This window comes from Colletotrichum orchidophilum (assembly GCF_001831195.1).
Source record: "Colletotrichum orchidophilum strain IMI 309357 chromosome Unknown Scaffold_203.1, whole genome shotgun sequence".
NCBI classification, from domain to species: Eukaryota; Fungi; Ascomycota; class Sordariomycetes; order Glomerellales; family Glomerellaceae; genus Colletotrichum; species Colletotrichum orchidophilum.
In genome coordinates this window covers 1-19,875 of record NW_019173159.1, presented here as the reverse complement: position 1 = coordinate 19,875, position 19,875 = coordinate 1, and the positions used below count along the sequence as shown (strand labels likewise).

Genomic DNA, 19,875 nt, shown 5'->3' with positions numbered 1-19,875 from the left:
CTGATTGCATTCCAGAAGAACAAATTGTCGAGGAAAGAGAAAACGTCAGGTTGTCAGCTCCGTTTCGATGACACCAGTGTCCCTCCAGGTCGGCGCGCCGTTGCTACAGTGCTGCGCTGTACCTGAACCAGGCAGGCTCCAACGGTTCAGATCGGGCGGGCAGACACTGGGAACTCTGAGGTGACAGGAAGGTTTGGGGCTTCCAGGCTGCCGCGGACTTACCGTCTTTTATCCCTCGCCCAATCACATGGCTTACTGATAAGGCGTCACTCGATCGTTATCGCCACCCTTACATCCTGGATCCTTACAGGAACCTGCGTCTCGCAGCCACTAAGGAATGGAAAGCCCGTTACCTCCGTGCCTTACTATTTACGGTAAGGGACCTTGTCTTGGTATGTCACTGAAAGAACACTGAAAGAAACCCGCCTACGGCTGAAATGCAAGACCGCCTGATCAAGACTGATTAGAGAAGAATATTACGACGATTTGCCTTGACTCTGTAAAGCCACATGTGGAAATGTATTTGCTCTATGACTTCTTTCGGATACCACCTGATCGCAATCAGTCTTACCACATCACAACGTCGATTTCAAGCAGCGGCGGCTTAGGAACAGAAAAAGCGACTCGTTTTTTCATTTCGCATACAAAGGCGCCCCAGGCACAGTAGGCCCCCGCAACTATTACAATGATTTTATGTGAAATTCTATAATACAGCATATCGATCGATGCTGGCTCAGGTATGCCGGCCCCGCTCGCTTGTGCATTTCGAAATTAAAATCCTCGTGTGTCATCTTTACTTGGCCATAACGTCCACGTACCGACCGCCCTTCTTTGCCCTCTTCGCACCCGGCTTTCGGGGACCTGCCGCGCTGATCAAGTCGTCGATGCTACTGGCATTGCTCATGCTCGTTGCCGGTCGGCTTGGAGGAGCGCTTGGAGGCCCTCCAGCACTGGTATTCGATACTGACCGCATCATGCTCGGAGGTCGCGGACCTGGTGGCACTCCAAGGCTTTCGGTAGACGTAGCGTGGGCGAGTGCCGGACCAGGCGGTCCTCCGGGAGGAGCGCTCGCGCGACCCTTGGGGGGTGTCATGGTGCGCGGCGGAGGTGGCGTTCCCGTGTTGGATCTCGAAGCGCCCTTTGGCGGCGGCGGTGTTGCCGTCTTCGCTTGTGTCGCTTCTGCCCCTCCCTTCTTGTTCACCCAGCGCTTCAGATCAGGGTCGTACACGAAGCTGCTGGATTCACCGAGATTGGCCTTGACGGGTTTATTACCCTGCTGAGGATCCGGGCTAGCTTCTTTTTTGCCCCCAAACCAGCTGCCGAAACCCCATCCCTTCTTGGACTGTTGCTGTGCTGCCGCTCGCTTGGCTAAGAGATGTTAGTATTGCTAACATGATGGCGAAATATGCGTTACTTACCGTCTTCCTCTGCCGCCTTCTTGAACATTTCTTCGTTCTCCTTGTCCTTCTCTGACTTTCCCTTCTCTTGAGGCTTAAGCGCCTTGAGGGCGGGAATATCATCGTCATCGTCATCATCCATGAAACTCTTGGGCTTCGGCCCGCGCTCCCCTTCATCGTCCTGCTCAGGCTCGGGATTGTACGAAGGGGGTTCATAGCCATACGGCTGGAACGAAGGGGGATCGTATCCACCATCCCCAGCAGGCTCTGCAGGTTGTGATTGAGGCTCGACGTTGGACATCGATGGAGGTTCGTATCCATAAGAAGGTGGCTGGTAGCCTGGACTGGCCAGATTGTTGTCTGGTTTCTGATTGTTTTCCACAGTGTCCTGGGTTTGAAGTTCGACAGACGGAACGGCGGGAGCTTGACTGTCATATGGCTCGTAGCCCTGGTACGTGGGCTTGGTCGGCGATTGCATAGGAGAGGCTTGAACGGCTCTTGGCAATATCTGTGCAGAAGCAGCCGTGTCTTGGCCACCACCATACGTAGGTGGAGTGTAAGCTTGAGATGGCCCTGTCGAGTTTTGAGGCATGTATCCGCTATTTGTATACCCAGGTTGGGAGTCCATCGACGTTCGTGGCTCATAGGGACTGCGGGAGTATTCGTTTGACGAGCGCCCGACTGAAGCTGGGCCGGGTGTGTAGCCAGAGCCGGCTTCGTAGGAGCTTGACAGAGCAAGTGTTTGAGACGGGCCTGGCGCGTATCGAGAGGCGGCTCTCGTAGCAGGGATGGGAACCGCAGCAGGAGGAGTCCCGACTGGGAGGCTGGAAGCACCAGTTCCGTACATAGGCTCGAAGTTTGACACAGAAGGCGATCTACTAATGGTAGGAGTGCCTCCCGCCAGCCGAGCGAACGGTCCAGATTCGGCACCACCCTCACCGGATGCGCCAGCAGCAGAGCCGTCGTTCTCGTCGCCAGCAACAAACTTATTAAACCGGCTCCAGACTGTATCCGAAACTCTGTTCATGCTAGGCTTGGAAATCCAGGACGATGATTCTTCCTTGGGAGCCTGCCTGAGCCTCGTTCGCAAGTTCTCTACAGCCGTCTCCAGGATTGGGTGGTGATAGTTCGATCTCTTGGTCTGAGCATTGATGGAGCTGGCAATCGCCTCGCAATATTGCAAAGCCTTGTCGCGAAGCCCATACTCAGCCAGAGTCATAGCATGCTGGAGCTTGTACGCTGCCAAGTGCGGCACACCGACGGTCAGGGATGGGCCTCCTGCAAGCGACAGGCCGTACTCGTAGACCTCACTCAATAGCAGAGCCTCGGTCTCCTTAGCAAACTGCTCTCCTTGGGTCTTGTGATCTGCGCCAACAAGGACGAAGTTCGAGGCAGGGTCATCAAGGCCCCCGAAAACAGTAGCTTTCCTAGCGAACAGGAAGCATATGTGTGCGGCTTCAGCTCGTCCATACGAGGACAACAAGTTACCGAGTGCGTTCAAGGCCCGGACGTCGTCAGTACTGCGGTTGCTCAAGACTAGTCCCAAAGTCTCCCGCCATTTATCGAGTCCTTCAGTGGCATCCCTAGTCGAACCACTGGCAGATGTTGTATTGACAAGCTGGAAACCGGCCCGAGCGTGGGCCGGAACCAGTTCGTCAACGCAGTCGTCAAAGTTACCCGAGAGAACCTTGTAAAGCGCGGCAATAGACTCATTGGCGTGTCCTGGGTAATTGACTTCTTTCCTGACGAATTCCTGGGCGACTTGTTTGTAGAGATCTGGGGAAACGGTATTGGAAATCAACATGGCATGGCCCCAAAGCCGTTTGTCAGCTGCTTCCCACACCGCCTTTTCGCGATCGCCAACTAGGAGATACTTCCGGATTTGATCCATTGTAGATGAATCCACCACATCCGCCCTCACCTGAGTTGAAGACGATTCTTGAAGAGCGTCAGCGCCGATACCGGCACCATAGCCAACGGCGCCCTCGTTGGTGTTGGCGTCCAGGCCTGGGGCCAATATATCTCGCACAGCTTTGTCTACGGCGGCAGTGCCTTCCAGGACACCATCGTGCTCGACAAAAACCCTCAAAATTTTCCAGAGCAGCAATCGCTCAATCGCACGCTTGTGCTCGTGGGAAACTCGAGGTTGGAAAGAAACTTCGGGTACTTCCTTTTCCAGGGTGTCTATGCCTGAGCTCAACCAGGCGATCGTTTCCTTCTTCTTTGATTTCCCACGCAGAGGCCCAGGGAACTTTGCCAGTCTCTCTTCGAGTGGTTGGGTGTCTTTGATATGTTTGACGTATACTTCGCCTGGGCTGCGAATGATCATGGGGGCGGTTTGACCTATACCGTAACGCGGTACATTCTTGGGGAAAGAGGTTATCATCGTTCCGCCAACACCCCATGAGATAATCGGTGCACCTTTCCATCTTTGCAGAGGATCATTTTCGCGACCATCAGTTGGCGCAACCATGTTGAAGGTTTGAGAGGGTCCCCTGGGCCGAGAGACAGGGGCGTTGACCGGTTGGAAACTCCTAGTTGCTCGAGGGGATGTCGGGCTGTGGACCGAAGTCGGCCGAGGCACGGGTTGAGACTGTGGGCGTGCTCCTTGAGAGGATCCTGGCGACTGGGTTTGGGATCTCGGTGGCGGTGCATACCTGTTATCGGGGGGTGAATCATGAAGGGGGGCTTGTGGCATGTAATTGGACGTGGACCTCTTCGAAGGTGACAAAGTCGAGTGCACAGGGGGGCCGTGGGATGACGGCGGCGGGGTCTGCCTCGCAACCATCGGCGGTGCCGGGCTGTAGCGAGACTCAGCGGGTGCACCGTTTGTAGGCTGAGCTGCATATGAAGTTTTCGAATCGTCCTCCTCCTCGACCTCACGAGTAGTAGGAAGTGATGGAACTCTTCTTGGCTCGATGCCGTAGCTCGACCTACGGTCAAGCTGAGGGTGGTCTCCATTGGTTGCGGCCGCTTCACGCGAGACCTCAAAATGGGCCAACGGACTAGACGTTCTAGGTAAGTGTGGCAGAACAGTGGGAGGCGTGGTAGCTGCATGGAAAGCGGGCACGGGAGGCCTTGCGGCCCCCGGCGCGGGTGAATATCTGCTCACGGATGGCGGGCGATTGGTTCCATTAGTACTCGGTACCGACGGAGCGGGAGAGTACCTCGCATTGCCTGGAATACCAGGGACCTGCTGTTGCGCCGTCTGAGATGCATAGGGGTTGACACGCTCACCAGGCACCAAAGGTGGAATGCCTCCAGAGAGCGAGTGGCTCAAACCTGGAGGCGACAACATTGGCGGCGACAGTGGTGAAGGAGCAAGCTGAGAATGAGTTTGCGGTTGAAGAGGTTCAGGAGGCCCAGCCAAAGCTGGCGAAGCAACTCGGTGGCTCTGTCGAGAAGCTGATCGGGGCTTGGAAGCCATAGGCAGCTCCTCGAAGAAACTGTCCTTATTTCGAAGCAGAGGTACAGGTTTCCCTGCTGGCAGAGGCTGCCCAGAATGACTCGACGTCGGGGGTGAGGAGCTAGAGGTAGCAGCTCTGGGTGGTGGCGGCGGCGTGTGAGCTTGCATGCTAGAGCTACGCGGAGGAGGACCCAACGACGGCCCCGTCACTGGGCTTTGCGGGAGTTGTTGTGTGCTGGTCCTCTTTTTCGGGACAACAACTTCCATGGGGAGATCGTACGGAGATGTATAACCGCCTTTGGACTGCGCTGCAAAACTCTGGGCTTTGACAGGCTCGGGACGCGTCTGCTGCAAATTGTAAGGCGCGGCTGACTGCGTACGCTGGGTAGCATAAGGGGCTACCGCTGGCGCAAACGGCGTGGCTGCATTCTGAGGCTGATAGGGCGACGGCCCTGCCGGCGCACTCGGAGTGTAAGAAGAGCGAGCAGCTTGATGGGAAGCAACGGCAGGAGTATATCGGTTCTGTTGTCCGGAAGGCTGAACATTGCTGAGAGTCGGGGCCGCAGCCGTAGGCAGGTCGTCGGCGTCGTCGTCGTCGTCGTCGAGGAAGCCCTCATCATCGCTACCGAAAAATGCTGATGGATCGACTGGCTTGGATTCGCCGGCCTCGTCGAGCGACTCGTCCAGCAAGAAGTCTTCTCCGTCATCGTCCGCAAAAGCTTGTTCCCACTTAGCAGCAAGATCGTCAGCCGGTTTTGCTCCAGTATCTTCGGACTGGGTAGGCTGCGCAGGCCCCTCAAGGCCATCGGACACCTCCGTCGACTTCATAGCCTCATTAACGTCTTCGTCCTCTTCAAGCATTTCGTCCAGCGTATCAGCTCTAGACAGTGTCGATGCGTTCATGGCGCCCAAGACTTGCATTGTGGATTTGCGCTCCAGTGGATGGTTCCCATCAAAGTCGGGAAAGTCGTCGTTGTTGGAGCTGTGGATCTGGCTGAAGAAGTCATCCTCGCCTGCTTCTTCGTCCCCAAAGCTAGCAAGTTTCTGGTCTGGCTGCGATGCTTCTCCATTGGACTCGGAATGGGGAATGAGAGGTATTCCCTCTTCATAACGCGAACCGAGATCCTCCTGCCCAGTAAATGTAGCATCACGGCCTACGTAGTGCTGGTCGTCCTGCGGTTCCTCGTTGTCAAAGCCGTTTACAAAGTCGGCTGCGACATGATTCGTCTCCTCGAAAGCGCCATTGTCGAAATGTTCAGGTGCGCTCTCTATTTCGTGAATCAAGTCCTCGGCTTGGTTTGACGGAAGAGGCTGCTCCGTGCCAGGGACGGTTATGGATGCTCCGCTGGCAGGCGGGACGGGTGGGAATGAGTTCGTCCTGTCGTTCGGTGGCATAAACTTGAACGGGTCGGTATCGGTCCGGGATAGCGTCCATTCGGTGTCATGGTCATCATCCCAGTTAACCTCGTGGGAGACAGTCCGAGTGAATGAGTTGGTGCTGGTATGACCCAACGTAGGTGCGGATGGTCTGGGTTCTTCGGTCACAGTTTGCGGCTGCGGAGTGACCTCGTCTGTCGGTTCGGCAGAGGGAGGCAAGTTCGGTTCTGATTCAGCAGCTACAGCCGAATTTGAAGCTTCCTTTGGGTCGTCGTCGCTAGCGGCCAAGGCATCTGACACTGGTCTTTCGAAAACGGGCCAATCATTGGAAGCATCTTGGTCGTCGTCCTCGACGAGCCAGGGACTACTCTGTTTCTCGGGCTGATTTCCCAGCTGTGACACTTGTGGTGGGGGTGCAGGCTCGAGATCTTCAGCGAGCTGGCTGTGAAGGGGAGCCGCCGATGGTAAATCGTCGGTTTCTGCGCTTGAAGAAAGTCGAGCTTCCGTGCTTGCACGCCCACTAGCATCATTAGGCATGAAAGCTGGATGCCACGAGGCGTTCGGGTCCTCGGAAGTCATGATGTTTGTCTAATTAGGTCGAATCATGCGGGTTTGCGATGTGGCTAGATCGAAGGCTCGGGGAAACAGCTGAGTCGAGGATTGTCAGTACGAGACACGATGCGCGAGTCCACTCGATTGGCGTCGCATAACGCGACGACGACAACGAGGCCGGGGGTTCACTAGAGAAGCCGGGAAGGACGGAACAGAACGTACATGTACAAGAGAAGCAAAGGTCTAGATAGAATACACAACAACAAACTCCATGCTGAGCTGAAGAGTTTGTGGATCGAAGGTGACTATTACAGATGCAAAGGTGGTTTTTTGGGGCTGGATGGGGGAGAAAGTCTAATGAGCCAAAAGGCATGAAGCATGAGGTGGCCCAAGGTACAAATGCAAGCTGGCAGGTACGATAAAGGCATGGTCTGGCGCGGTACATGTTGCATGTATCTCTGGGCGCGTCCAATGTGGCAAGGTACATGCATATCTACAAGGCCCGGCATGGCTGTTCGCAAGGAAAAAAAATCCACGAGTCCGTCAGTGGTGTCCTGGCTGGAATGGCCCACCCAGTCATAGGTCCAGAACCGGGGCCGATTCCGTCATTCCGTCTTCAAAAGGGGCCACCTCAATCGCCCATTGCGCGGGCTGGCGGCCACATCAGAGACCCGAGGCACCGTTTCCATGTCAATGAATAAGGTGGCCAGTCTGGAATGTAATGTGTGTTACACTCTTTTCCAAGACGTGGCATAAGCTGATGCGACAAGTTTCGATTCCTCTGCGAAGAAAGAAATATAGAGAGAAGTGAGTGTCTTCGGGACGCTGATGTGTTTAAATCAAACATGCAAGCTACTGGGCTTGCTTCACTTGCGTCCCTGGAGGGATTCAAGGGGACCTGGGGAGCCTAGAGATGAACTGCTCCCCGCTAGCCGACCTCAAGCAGGGACGGCAGAGATCTGAGGTGGCGTGCCACCACAGGTGACAGGTGGAAGGAAGGCCGTTTGCCCGCCTGACCGCGCCGGGCATGGTCGGGCAGCGAGTTTACAGCACACTAAAGGCCACGCGGCGGCCTTCGTCACTTAAAGTGCCCCCGTGTCAATCCTGGAATACGCACTGGAAACTGGATACTGCTCGGACAGCCTTTGCCCAATGAGATGAGCTCGGCCTTTCCAGGCGACCTCATTCATGCCTCTAAGCCTCCAAGACTCTAAGGCTCTCTCGGCATGCTTGCGACAACGGTTTATTTGTCCCTAAACACCAAGACTTAACGGCACCCAACCTGCACGTCGCGAAATATCACCACGACCGCCGGCTTGACTGGACGACACAGGTCCCCATCGCGTACACTTGAGCGCCCGCGCCATCCTCTCACTCTTTCCAACCGAAGCTATCCGATGCAGCTCTCCGAGCAACAGCACAGGCACCCTCAACCGAACTCTATCACGACTTCCCGCATTGCGGCATCTGCCTAAAAAAGTTGCTCTCTGCATATACCTCCTCCCAATGCGGGCGGGATGCCTTCTCCAACCTCCTATCGTTCCGCGGACCCGCCAGGCTCTCCAGGGGATGATTCCGATTCAGACCTCGATCTCGACATCCAGGAGCTTGATCCTGCCACAACCACAACCGATCGCACTTCTGGACTCCTCCGCCACGACCGCCAGACCACCGAACATCGATCGCCACGTATAGCACTGCGGAATCTACGCATGGGGGGCTCACGACGAGCTGGGCAGAAGGCCAGGGGATATGGCCAACTCGGCCAGGACCGTGATGGCACCAGCGAGGATGCCCAAGCACTTCTCGGCGAACCTGCAGCCTCCTCATCACAATATAGGGATGGGACTGCTGGTGCAGGTTCCGACGACGACTCCCCTCTCTTACCTGGTGGATCACCTCCTCGCCGTCGCTCCTTCGCTGGAGACAGATTCGAGCGGCTCACTTCCAGCATAAGACTACCGAGCTTCATGTCGAATTCAGGGGCACAAGAAGCGGGCAAGGACGATGCCCAGGACCAAGATGAAGATGATCCGTCGAGCGCCCGCCTCATTGCCGTAGGATCCTCCCAAGCGACGAGATTTCCGCCGAACCTGATATCGAACGCCAAGTATACGGCCCTTACGTTCCTACCCGTCACTCTGTACAACGAATTCTCCTTCTTCTTCAACATGTACTTCCTGCTCGTGGCTCTATCCCAAGCGATTCCCCCACTACGGATCGGTTACCTTACGACTTATGTGGCGCCTTTGGCGTTTGTGCTCTTCATAACCATGGGAAAGGAGGCGTACGACGACATCGAAAGAAGACGAAGGGATAACGAGGCCAACGCAGAGGCATATACAGTCTTGTCATTCGATGAGCCGGGTCGTGGCCTGGCTTCGGCATCGCGGACACACAAGAGGCTCAAGTCGGATTCCATGAGGAAGAAGGGCAAAAACTTGGCTGGCCTGAGAGATAGGCTCTCCGATATTCAGGAGGAGGGAGAGCGAGCTGAGGGAGAAGGATCTACTGCCCAGCCATCCTCGTCAGTGTGTGAGGTCAGTCGCAAATCGCGCGACCTCAAAGTCGGCGATGTTCTTGTTCTAGGCAAGGGTCAACGAGTTCCTGCCGACGTCGTGATTTTGAAATGCATCACGTCAGAAACTACTACCGAGGCGCCGGTGATGGAGGTGATCGCGGAGGAAGAGTCGTTACTAGTCGATGCTGAAGAAGATCAGTCTGAAGCCGCGCGAGTCCCCGATACCAAGGGCAAAGAAGCCGAGAACAGTGGCACCGGCGGCGGTGCCGCTGGCGAAACTTTCATCCGGACAGATCAGCTTGACGGAGAAACGGATTGGAAGTTGCGCTTGGCATCCCCTTTGACGCAAAACTTAAATACAGAGGAGTTTGTCCGCCTACGTGTAACTGGAGGCAAGCCGGACAGAAAGGTCAACGAGTTCATCGGTACAGTCGAGCTGCTGTCCAGCAAGCGGGATGCACAAAGTCAGCAAGGGGCCCTTGACGGAGAAGATGGTACCTCGGCCCCCTTGTCGATTGACAACACGGCCTGGGCGAACACGGTGATCGCCTCCAATGCCACCACTCTCGCAGTCATCATGTACACGGGACCTCAGACGAGGTCAGCGCTGTCGACTGCGCCCTCGCGATCCAAGACGGGCCTCTTGGAGTACGAGATCAACTCGCTCACCAAGATTCTGTGCGCTTTGACCTTGGCGCTTTCCATCATCCTTGTGGCGCTGGAAGGCTTTGGAAACACCAAAGACAATGTTTGGTACATTAAGATTATGCGATTCCTAATTCTTTTCTCGACTATCGTGCCCATTAGTCTGCGTGTCAATCTCGACATGGGCAAGAGCGCTTACTCTTGGTTTATACAACGAGATCCCGGCATTGCTGGAGCTGTTGTGCGAACGAGCACGATCCCGGAAGATCTGGGAAGAATCGAATACCTGCTCAGCGACAAAACTGGCACGCTGACCCAAAACGAGATGGAGATGAAGAAGATCCATGTTGGCACTGTCTCCTACGCCAACGAGGCCATGGACGAAGTTATATCGTACGTCAAGCAAGGTTTCCATATACAACCTACTACCGACCCTTCGTCACACACCATGTTGATCACGCCTACTTCAACCTTTGCCAACTCGACAAACGTAGGTGCGACACGCACAAGAAGAGAAATTGGCACCCGTGTCCGAGACGTGGTCCTCGCTCTGGCTCTATGCCACAACGTGACGCCGACAACAGAGGAGGAAGATGGAAAGACTGTTGTTTCTTACCAGGCTTCCTCTCCTGACGAAATTGCCATCGTCCGCTGGACCGAATCCGTCGGACTTCGCCTCGCCTATCGAGATCGCACGAGCATGGTTCTCGAGTCGACAGAGAGCGGCCGTGAGATTGTACGCGTGCGCATCTTGGATGTTTTCCCTTTCACTTCTGAGGGCAAACGAATGGGCATCATCGTCCAATTTTTCGACCAGACTCAGTCAACAGTGCCAAATCTCGCCAACAGCGAAATATGGTTCTACCAGAAGGGTGCTGACACAGTCATGAGCCCCATTGTGGCTGAGAATGACTGGCTTGACGAAGAAACCTCCAACATGGCCCGAGAGGGCCTGCGTACACTTGTGGTCGGCCGGAAGCGCTTGTCTTACGAGCAGTACAAGGAGTTCACCGGGAGCTACCAAGCGGCCTCTTTGGCTATCGCTGGACGAGACGCTGGCATGCAACGTGTTGTGGCCCAGTACCTTGAACGCGATCTGGAGCTCCTCGGCGTCACTGGTGTAGAGGATAAGCTGCAAAAGGACGTCAAGCCATCCTTGGAGCTTTTGAGAAACGCAGGCATCAAGATTTGGATGTTGACTGGTGACAAGGTCGAAACAGCTCGATGCGTTGCCGTCAGCTCCAAGCTCGTCGCCCGTGGTCAGTACATCTACACCGTCTCCAAGCTTAAGAAGAAGGACAATGCACAAGACCACCTCGACTTCCTCCGTGGTAAAACGGACTCTTGTCTCCTGATCGATGGCGAGAGTCTGTCTCTATTCCTCACCCACTTCAGGATCGAATTTGTGTCCGTGGCTGTGCAACTCCCTACGGTTGTTGCATGCCGATGCTCGCCCACGCAGAAAGCGGAAATTGCCAAGCTGATCAAGGAGTATACCAAAAAGAGGGTCTGCTGTATCGGTGACGGAGGCAACGATGTTTCTATGATTCAGGCAGCAGATGTCGGTGTTGGTATTGTGGGCAAGGAAGGTCGGCAAGCTAGTCTGGCAGCAGACTTCTCGATTGAGCAGTTCTACCACCTGACCAAATTGCTGGTCTGGCACGGACGCAACAGTTACAAGCGTAGTGCTAAGCTCGCCCAGTTTGTCATCCATCGCGGATTGATCATTGCGGTTTGCCAGACGATGTACAGTATCGCCATCAAGTTCGAACCCGAAGGTCTTTACAAGGTATGTTATTTTCCCTCCAATCATACACAACGACTCGTGTTCCTAACCTTGGCTCGCAGGACTGGCTTCTCGTCGGATACTCTACCGTGTATACAGCCTTCCCTGTTCTCTCTCTTGTCCTTGATAAGGATGTGGACGAGAACTTGGCGAATCTGTATCCGGAGCTGTACAAAGAGCTCACTTCCGGTCGGTCCCTGTCTTACCGTACCTTCTTTGTCTGGGTTGCCGTTTCGATCTATCAAGGCTGTACCATCCAAGGCTTGTCGCAGCTCCTGACCGAAGTCGACGGACCCAAGATGGTGGCAGTTTCGTATACCGTACTTGTCCTCAACGAGCTTCTCATGGTCGCCATTGAGATTACTACGTGGCACCCTGCCATGATCATCTCCATTGTTGGCACGTTTGTCATTTTCGTTGGCTCTGTGCCGTTCCTCGGTGGTTACTTTGACCTCCAATTCATCATCACTTTGTAAGTCGCCTTGTGTTCATGCTTGACATAAATCCCACAGACTGACCGAAATCAAGGGGATTCATCTGGCGCGTCCTCGCCATCGCGGCGATATCTCTCATCCCACCCTACGCGGTGAAGCTTATCAGGAGGACGATGAAGCCGCCCTCGTATAGAAAAGTGCAGAGCAGGTAGAAACCGCGTCAGCGGCTTTATTATTGTAGTATGAGATCTTTTTTTGTATCTATCTTCAAAGCTCTTTGTAAGGGCGTCTTGGGCGGTGTTAGCGACGGTTTCGCTGCCATCAAAGGAAATGGCTGCTGCGATGTTGCATTATTAGGCGGAGTTTGACGGGCCTGGGAAACTTTTTTTCAGCTTTGTACGGCATTATTTGGATGGGGCTATCGACAGCCCAGAGAACTAGACAGCATTATCGAACTTGAGTTTGTTGGGCCAAATCCTGCTCGTTTGCCTGATGGTGTTGTACATGGCTTTGCTCTATGGAATGATGTACACAAACTCCAATCGGGGGAGATTATTTCTACAACTTGAGAACAATCCAGTCCTTCAAGATATCTGAGTTCCGCCTCTGCATCGCGCCCAGCATGCCACCGACGGGACCTTGCAATTGCCCGCCGTCGCGCCACAGCTTGGCTCCAGCATACGCTTGCACGAAGCCCTCGGGCCCAGACACCACAAAGAGGTTCTTCCCCCGCGGCGCGGCGTCATCGGCGGAGCAGGCGCAATGGTCCTGCTTGATGAGGCTGCGCTTCCCGGCGTTTGGCGCGCCGTCGACCATGCCGACGTGCGCGGCCTGGGAGTGGAACTTGCAGCCTTCGACGGCGTGGGACGGCGTCGTCGTCGTCGTCGTATGGGGGGTCTTGGGGCCCTGGAGGGCGAGCGCGGCGGATAGGTCTGCTTCGCGGACGGTGGTGCCTTCCTGGTCGACCACGACGCGGACGTCGAGCCTGTCGCCGTATTTCACCTTCAAGGCGAGGAGTTCCCTGCTGATGGGCGAGGGGGCCGCGAGGGTATCTGCGGACAGGAGCGCTTCGGCCTGGATTCGCGCGGATCCGGCTTTGTTTGCTACTGATGTCGAAAAGGGGTTCCACTGGCTCCACGACGACGTCGATGATGAATTCACTCGCGGCGGCGGTGGCGCCGTATGCCCGGCCCGCTGGTCCTGAATCTCATCACGGCTCCTGACGGCCCAGAAGATGGTCATTGACGGCGCGTCGGGGAGCGGCAGCACGGCGTGCGCGGCCTGTAGCGCGCTGGCGATGCCCGTTCCGCCCGCGAGGAAGACGACGCGGTCGCCTCGTCCGCCTAGACGGGAGCGGAGGTCAAATTCGCCGTGTGGGCCGCGGAGCTCGACTGTGTCTCCATTTACTGCAGGGCTATCTGACAATGAAGAAGGGGGCGTCTGGCGGCTTAAATACGTTGAGACCTCGCCTCCGCGCACGGCGCGGACGTATAGCCGGATAGTATTCTCATTGTTGTGCAGGGAGCCGGGGGCCGGCGGGAGGGGCGTGTACTCCCGCGCGACCTGGATCTGAGGCTGCTTCACCTCCACGCACCAGAGGTCGAAGATGTCCCAGAGGGAGGATACGCTTGCGAGGTTGCTGCTGCCGCCGCGAGGTGCCTTGAGGGTCAAGATGAAGGAGGTCGGGGAGACCTGCTCACGGGCGACGACGTCAAAGGGGACGAATTTGCGGGCCGCACCGAGGGCTGTCTGCTCGGCTGGGTCGTTGGATGAGGGCGTGGAGGGGAAGAGCCATTGCGAGTCCCATGCTATGCCACCTATTGCTATGAGAATTAGGACGGGGAGGAAGCGTGGGCTTATAAAGGAGGAGGATTTCCGTTTGGGGGGACGCCGGGTTTCGTGAGCGGTTGTTGTTGTGGATTTGAGGCGGCGATGCGCAAGCGCAAGCGCCGGGGTGGATGAGAGTGCGGATGATGATGGTGGTGTCATACGCCGGCTTGCCCAGGCGGAAAAGTGCTGTGATGGCCGGGCTGAATGGGCCGCCGTCGTTACAGATGTTGCTGACCGGGATGCGGGTGCGGCGGCCGAAGTGGCACGGAGCTGAGGTCGGATATGGGTGAGTGAACGTCCGGCGATTGGCCGGAGGGCCGCACCGCCGGCGGAGACTAATGCAGAAGCCCCCATCTGTTTCTGAGTTCCTCCTGATTTATCGCAAATGGTACTTTTAGGCGGTGTTGGATTTGCCCCCCATCCTCGGGGTGAGAAACAAGTTATAGATGGCGACGAAATTTCGATGATGAAAGCTCCGAGTGGGCTAGTTCCGTCCGGCGAGACTGAGGTGTGCACGGTCACGTGAGTTGCTTGTTTGGCTACCACCCGAGAACACTTACACCCAGGGTCGGTAAATATATTTGTTTTTCGTTATATTGGTCGTATACCAAACTTAAGTAAATGTGGATTCATATCAGTCTGGAGCAATCTTTTGCGTTGTCGTTGGCGGGATATAGTTTGATTCTGTGAGGCGAGTTGACTTGAAAATCGTACGTGCGGCAATCAGGGCGCTAATAGGTTGTCAAAGACTGCAACGCCACCCATATACTACTTCAGAAGCATCCTTGACACCTTGTAGTATTTTATTGGCTGATTCAAATTTGTCGAGTATATCTGTCAGTTTACTTGGAGTGGCAGGATACAGAAATCTCGACCGACTCTTTCAACTGTGATATTGGCTAGGTTAAAGAAGGCAACTGCAGAAAGTCGGTCAGAAAATTAATAAGATGGATGCATTCTAGTGTCTGAGGTCTGCAGTCTACAATTTTCAGTCGTAGAAGGGTCCCTGAACCATATAAAAAACCCTGGGATATCCCTCACGGCATCAGTAAGAGGAACCTCTCCTCAGCCGTGGTCTGGTCAAGATCGCACGCAAAGGCAGCAACTTGATGACCTAACTGACCAAAGTGTGTCTTACTCGCCATTCTTTTTGTACTCAACAAATGAATTTTTTGGGATTCCACCGTCATGTGTCCAAGCTGGCTTGGTTCGTCAAAGACAATAGAGATTAATACAGAATGACTGCAATATCGGTCGACATTAACTGTAGCTCGGGCATTGTATCAGTTTGTGGGCCTTTCAATCATCATACTCCTCTCTGTTAGTATGCGAAGCTTCCATCTGCGCTATAGATAGGTCCAGTAGCAGGGTTAAGAAGTATGTCTTCACTAGTCATGGCCACCCGAAAACAGGGCAGGAAGATGCAGTGGTTCCAGTCATCCTTTGCGTTAGCTAAAACACATATAGTTAGTAAAGAATGACTTGCTTTCCGCATCTGACAGAGAAGTGTCCCAAGGAAAAGGTGCCCTTCCCCCTACGTCACTCCTCTTCCCGCACGTATTCGTGAGCCCAAGTTCTCCTGAACCACTAGGAAGAGGGGCATCAGACCTTTTAATTTGAGATTGTGACTATATATTTAGATTCTCTGTCAAAGTGTAGGTTTTCTATCAGATTTGCAAACGCTGTAATTCATGCCAATCTGTATTTCTTCCATACGCCACCAACATGGTCCTGCATTTGCCAAGTAGGTGGATGGACGATGGACGCTTACCTTCATATATGGAAGAATTTGTGTGCTCCGCTCTCCTGATTTGAGCATCGCTGGGCCAGTCTGCCAGTTCCAGGCTAATGTAGGAACAGCGGAAATTGGTCTCGGAGCCTTCTGTTCCGTAGTGTGATTGACATTCACCTGTCAAATTAGTTCATTTTGGGACAATTTTGGGACGAGTTACCCTTCTTACTCGGGAACGGCAAGATTCTCAAAGGATCACGTGTGCTCAATCACTTGATGCCAATGCAAAGCGCTGAGGAGTCAGTCCCAAGATCACCTACACCAGCCAGAGAATCGTAAGATCTTGAAAATCAAATGCTATGGCCTTGGCAGTCTCTAGAGCCCTGATCCTCTAGGATTTGAGTATCTCACGGGTAGTCCTAACTACGACAAGAGTGTCTATATCTGACCTAAACCCCTCATATGCATCAAATTTTGATGGCCTCCGTCTAAAAATGCACAAACCTCTAGCAAGTCTGAGAAGCTTGATGCCATTGTGCCGCCAGGGAGATGTCCCACACTCTATGATACTGTACAAGTCAACTCTTACACTCACTCAGCCTCATCAGAGGCACACACACACCCGCTCCATCAGAGCCTCAGGATCTTTCTATCCTCGTCAATGCCGCCCCGGAACATATCAGCGACGACCCGGCCCCGGAGAACCGTCTCGTTGACGATACCCTCAACGTGCTTCGGCTCAACCCTACCGTACCAAATGCCCTTGCCAGCCAGAGGATGCTTCTCCCCATCAGCCATAAGCTGCCCAGGCGGGATATAGATGATGATGTTCCCCGCAAACTTGTGTCCTCCGATATGGCTAATCAACCCAACCCTCGCTGACATCTTCTCACCACCTTCACCCTCAGACAATGCAGGCGCCGCAAGCCTCCCCACCTCCTCCCCCTCATCAATCTCAACAGCGCCCCTCAAAACACCAACCCCAACCCCCTCAAACCTCCTCTCAAACTCATCCCGCAATACGGGCCCCATGACGCCGCACCGCATATCCCGCCCCCCGTGCCCGCAAATCAACACCAGCACCTCCTTCACGTCCCGGACCCCGTACAGCAGCGACCGGTACGCCTCCTTGCGCGTCAACCGGTCCCGGTGGATCGGCGACAGGCTCCCGTCGTGCATCGTGTGCAGCGTCTCCGGCAGCAGATAGCCCTTTGCGAGCGCCTGGACGCTGTCGAAGCTGACGCGCGGTAAAAAGGGCACGTACTTGAAGCTCGGGAGGAGGTAGGCGCTCGTGGTCTGCACCTCGCTCCGCCTGGGCACGGAGGAGGGGAAGGAGGCGTTTATGGTGGAGATGTTGTGCCAGGGCTGTATTTTGGTGGAACGGGGCGTTCACTTACCGTCAGCCCAAGGTGTTCTTTTACCATATCATGTGAAGCTCTCATGAGTATTTGGAGGGGGAAAGGTTGACTGCCATGAACCCTATTGACGCTTCTGCTGCAGAACACACCAGCGCCATGTGAACCTCCCTCGGCCACGTACATGCCTCCAACGCTCAAGGAGGAGAAGCAAGGGCAAAAGTAAGATACTCGGCAAAAGGGGGAAAAAAAAAAAAAGCTTACATCGCTATACGTCCCCCCACGGCCAAACAACTCCTTCAAATCCGCCGCGAGGTTATCCCCGCTGTTCTCCTCCTCGATCCTCGACACCCAGTCGTCCTGCCCCGTGCACACGAGCACCTGCTCAGCGTACCCCGCCACGACGCCGTTGAGCGGGCTCTTGAAGTCAATGTCCAAGCCCTCGGGCATCGCCGGCGTCGCGGCGCACTCGCACGTCGGCGACGGACATGTCGGGACGAGCTCGAACGGCGGGGGAGGCGCCGATGGCCTGCTGGCTTGTGAATTTGAGTTTGACTTTGACCTCGGCGAGGAAGAAGACGACGACGACGACGATGGTGGTGGTGGTGACGATGCCGAGGATGACCGGCTTACGCTGGTGGTGAGCGTGCGCCGCCGCGTCGCTAGCAATGACGTTGACAACGACACCGACGGGTGTGGGATCACCGCCCCGCGATACCCTCGCGTGAGACGCGGTACGGCTCTCGCTATCGAATGCATCATCTCCTTTGAATAGTTGATGTACGGATACGTCTCCTTGCCAATGCCAATTGCTTCTCTTCACTGCGCCGGTGGTTTCAACGAGACTGCGGCGTTGTACCAAGAAGGGGCGGGGGGGGGGGGGGGGGGGGGGGGCGGGGACGGCTCTACGGCACGCACGAGCGCGGCGGGGGCTAGTGTGGGGTGGGGGGGGTGAGGAGGTAGCAGGCTGGGGGTGGTGGGGTGTGCGTGTGAGTGGAGGGAGATGAGGGGGGGGGGGGGGGGGGGGGGGGGGGTGTCGCGGCAGTTCGCGATCGACGTCACCAATAAAACAGAAAAACGGGTCTTCCTAAGGGTAAGTACTCTGTGATGAGTGCACTAGCATACGACGATGAACGATGTGACAAGTTTCCGCGGATTCGTACTTGGTAAAGGTCCCAAGGGCAGTTTCGCAGATTAGGCGCAGATTGGTAATTCGCAATGGCAGACAGGTATCCCGTATCTCGGTAGCTGGTCAGAAGTGACCCCTGCCCTCCTTTGGGGGGAGGGGACCCTCGGAGCTCGCTGCGGCCCTTGGCCCCGGCGCCGAGCGGGAGTAAGCCGGACAAGTGAAAAAGGCTATCCGAGCCTGGCGGATACTTTGGCACGTTGCGATTCATGCGGATGTGGAGTGTTGTAGCTAGTGTAGGGGTAGCGTACAATGTAAGGTAATGTTAGGTAATCCCTCATTTTTCACTGGCGCAGCCGATACCTTGGCCGGCCGGGAGGACAGATGGGCGGGAATCTGAAAAGCTTTATCCGAACGGATACAGAACGCTGGGACCACTTGGTCGCCACTCCCCCGTCCGTCCGTCCCCCGGTGTCTTTTTTCCTTCTTCTCTCGGGCGGGTATCGCCGGCCGGTACTTGGAAACTTCGCCGGGCTGACTCGTCCTCCTCTTCAACTTTTCTTCGTCTTTCCCCTCCCGGCTGTCATAGGTGCCGTGAAAACTGGCCATTCTTGAATTTGCGCTAGCCCGTGCTCCCGCTGTCTTACCAGAGATTTGACCAATATGAGCCTTCTCTCAAGCCATTAACCTCAGAATGTGGCTGAGATCAGCGTAGTTTTGGTGCTAAATCCAGCTTAACGCAAGCCCGAGTTTGAACGAGTTTCTACGGTATGCGGCTTGCACGTGAAAGCAAATTTCCGCATCCGAACCCCGTTCCAGGGGGGGGAGGGGTGTATGTATGTGTGTGAGAACCCGCCCTCCAGGGGCGAGTTGAGCACCCGCTACTACATGGCCAGGTGGTTCATCATCTTCGGAGCCGAATTTCGGATTATGATCCTCTGAGAGAGGGAAAAAAAAGGAAAGGAACAGGCCTACTGTCCAGAGTTCGGACGGGAATCGATTGAGTGAAGACAAACGAGCGCACGGGCAGAAGCCGTGCAAGCATTCCCTCGAGCGCGGGCGTGCGAGGAGAACCACCCCGGCCGACATGCCATACCTATCTTATTTGATTTTCCTTTGCCCATTTTCAAGGATTCCACATCAGGAGGGGGGGCAGGGGAGAGTGAGAGGCCGAGACCGAGAGAGGTATGAGCTTCTGGAGCGATAGAGCGGAGAGCTTCCATGATGCATTCCAGCACGCTATTTACTCGGTAATGGCACAGAATCACTGGCCGGACTCTTTGGACGACGAGATACCGACAAATGCATTTCCTCATCTCATTCACCACTGCACCGGGTATCAATCCCGAACTGAGCACACCCGACTGGAGCGCAACCATTCAGAAAGATTACGACTAACAAGCCCCCCCCCCCCCCCCCCCCCCCCCCCCCCCCCCCCCCCCCCCCCCCCCCCACCCCCCCCCCCCCCCCCCCCCCGCCCCCGCCGCCCGGCGCCGCCGCCCCCATCCAGCACACGAGCGACGCCCCCCCCGCACCCCCCCCCCTCGTTCATCGACCTCGTAAAAGCCACATCACTATCCCACGGCCCGGAGTCAACGGCATCTAATCAAGGGCAAGGCTTGGCGATCGCGACACATGGAACGGAGAATTCGCAATCCATTGATAGCTCACAAAGAATGACGCCCACATGTATACTTCAACTGTGGAAAAGTGA

General features: G+C 55.4%; 4 protein-coding genes across 4 annotated transcripts; 1 reads left to right on the top strand and 3 right to left on the bottom strand.

The window, feature by feature from the left end:
* Positions 1 to 793: 793 nt before the first annotated feature.
* CORC01_13623 (COPII coat assembly protein SEC16) lies at positions 794 to 6,759 on the bottom strand (the record flags this gene model as incomplete). The annotated part of the gene is made up of 2 exons (XM_022625239.1): positions 794 to 1,368; positions 1,419 to 6,759. 2 exons carry the CDS (start codon positions 6,757 to 6,759, stop codon positions 794 to 796), a joined length of 5,916 nt encoding a protein of 1,971 aa, XP_022468241.1.
* A 1,490-nt stretch (positions 6,760 to 8,249) lies between these two features.
* On the top strand, positions 8,250 to 12,330 carry CORC01_13622 (phospholipid-translocating P-type ATPase; the record flags this gene model as incomplete). Its single annotated transcript, XM_022625238.1, has 3 exons — positions 8,250 to 11,687; positions 11,747 to 12,156; positions 12,213 to 12,330. 3 exons carry the CDS (start codon positions 8,250 to 8,252, stop codon positions 12,328 to 12,330), a joined length of 3,966 nt encoding a protein of 1,321 aa, XP_022468240.1.
* Positions 12,331 to 12,676: 346 nt separating this feature from the next.
* Positions 12,677 to 14,302, bottom strand: CORC01_13621 (oxidoreductase FAD-binding domain-containing protein; the record flags this gene model as incomplete). The annotated part of the gene is made up of 1 exon (XM_022625237.1): positions 12,677 to 14,302. The coding sequence occupies one exon, from the start codon at positions 14,300 to 14,302 to the stop codon at positions 12,677 to 12,679; it is 1,626 nt and encodes a 541-aa protein (XP_022468239.1).
* A 2,008-nt stretch (positions 14,303 to 16,310) lies between these two features.
* On the bottom strand, positions 16,311 to 17,485 carry CORC01_13620 (uncharacterized protein; the record flags this gene model as incomplete). Its single annotated transcript, XM_022625236.1, has 2 exons — positions 16,311 to 17,045; positions 17,300 to 17,485. 2 exons carry the CDS (start codon positions 17,483 to 17,485, stop codon positions 16,311 to 16,313), a joined length of 921 nt encoding a protein of 306 aa, XP_022468238.1.
* Between the last annotated feature and the right edge of the window lie 2,390 nt (positions 17,486 to 19,875).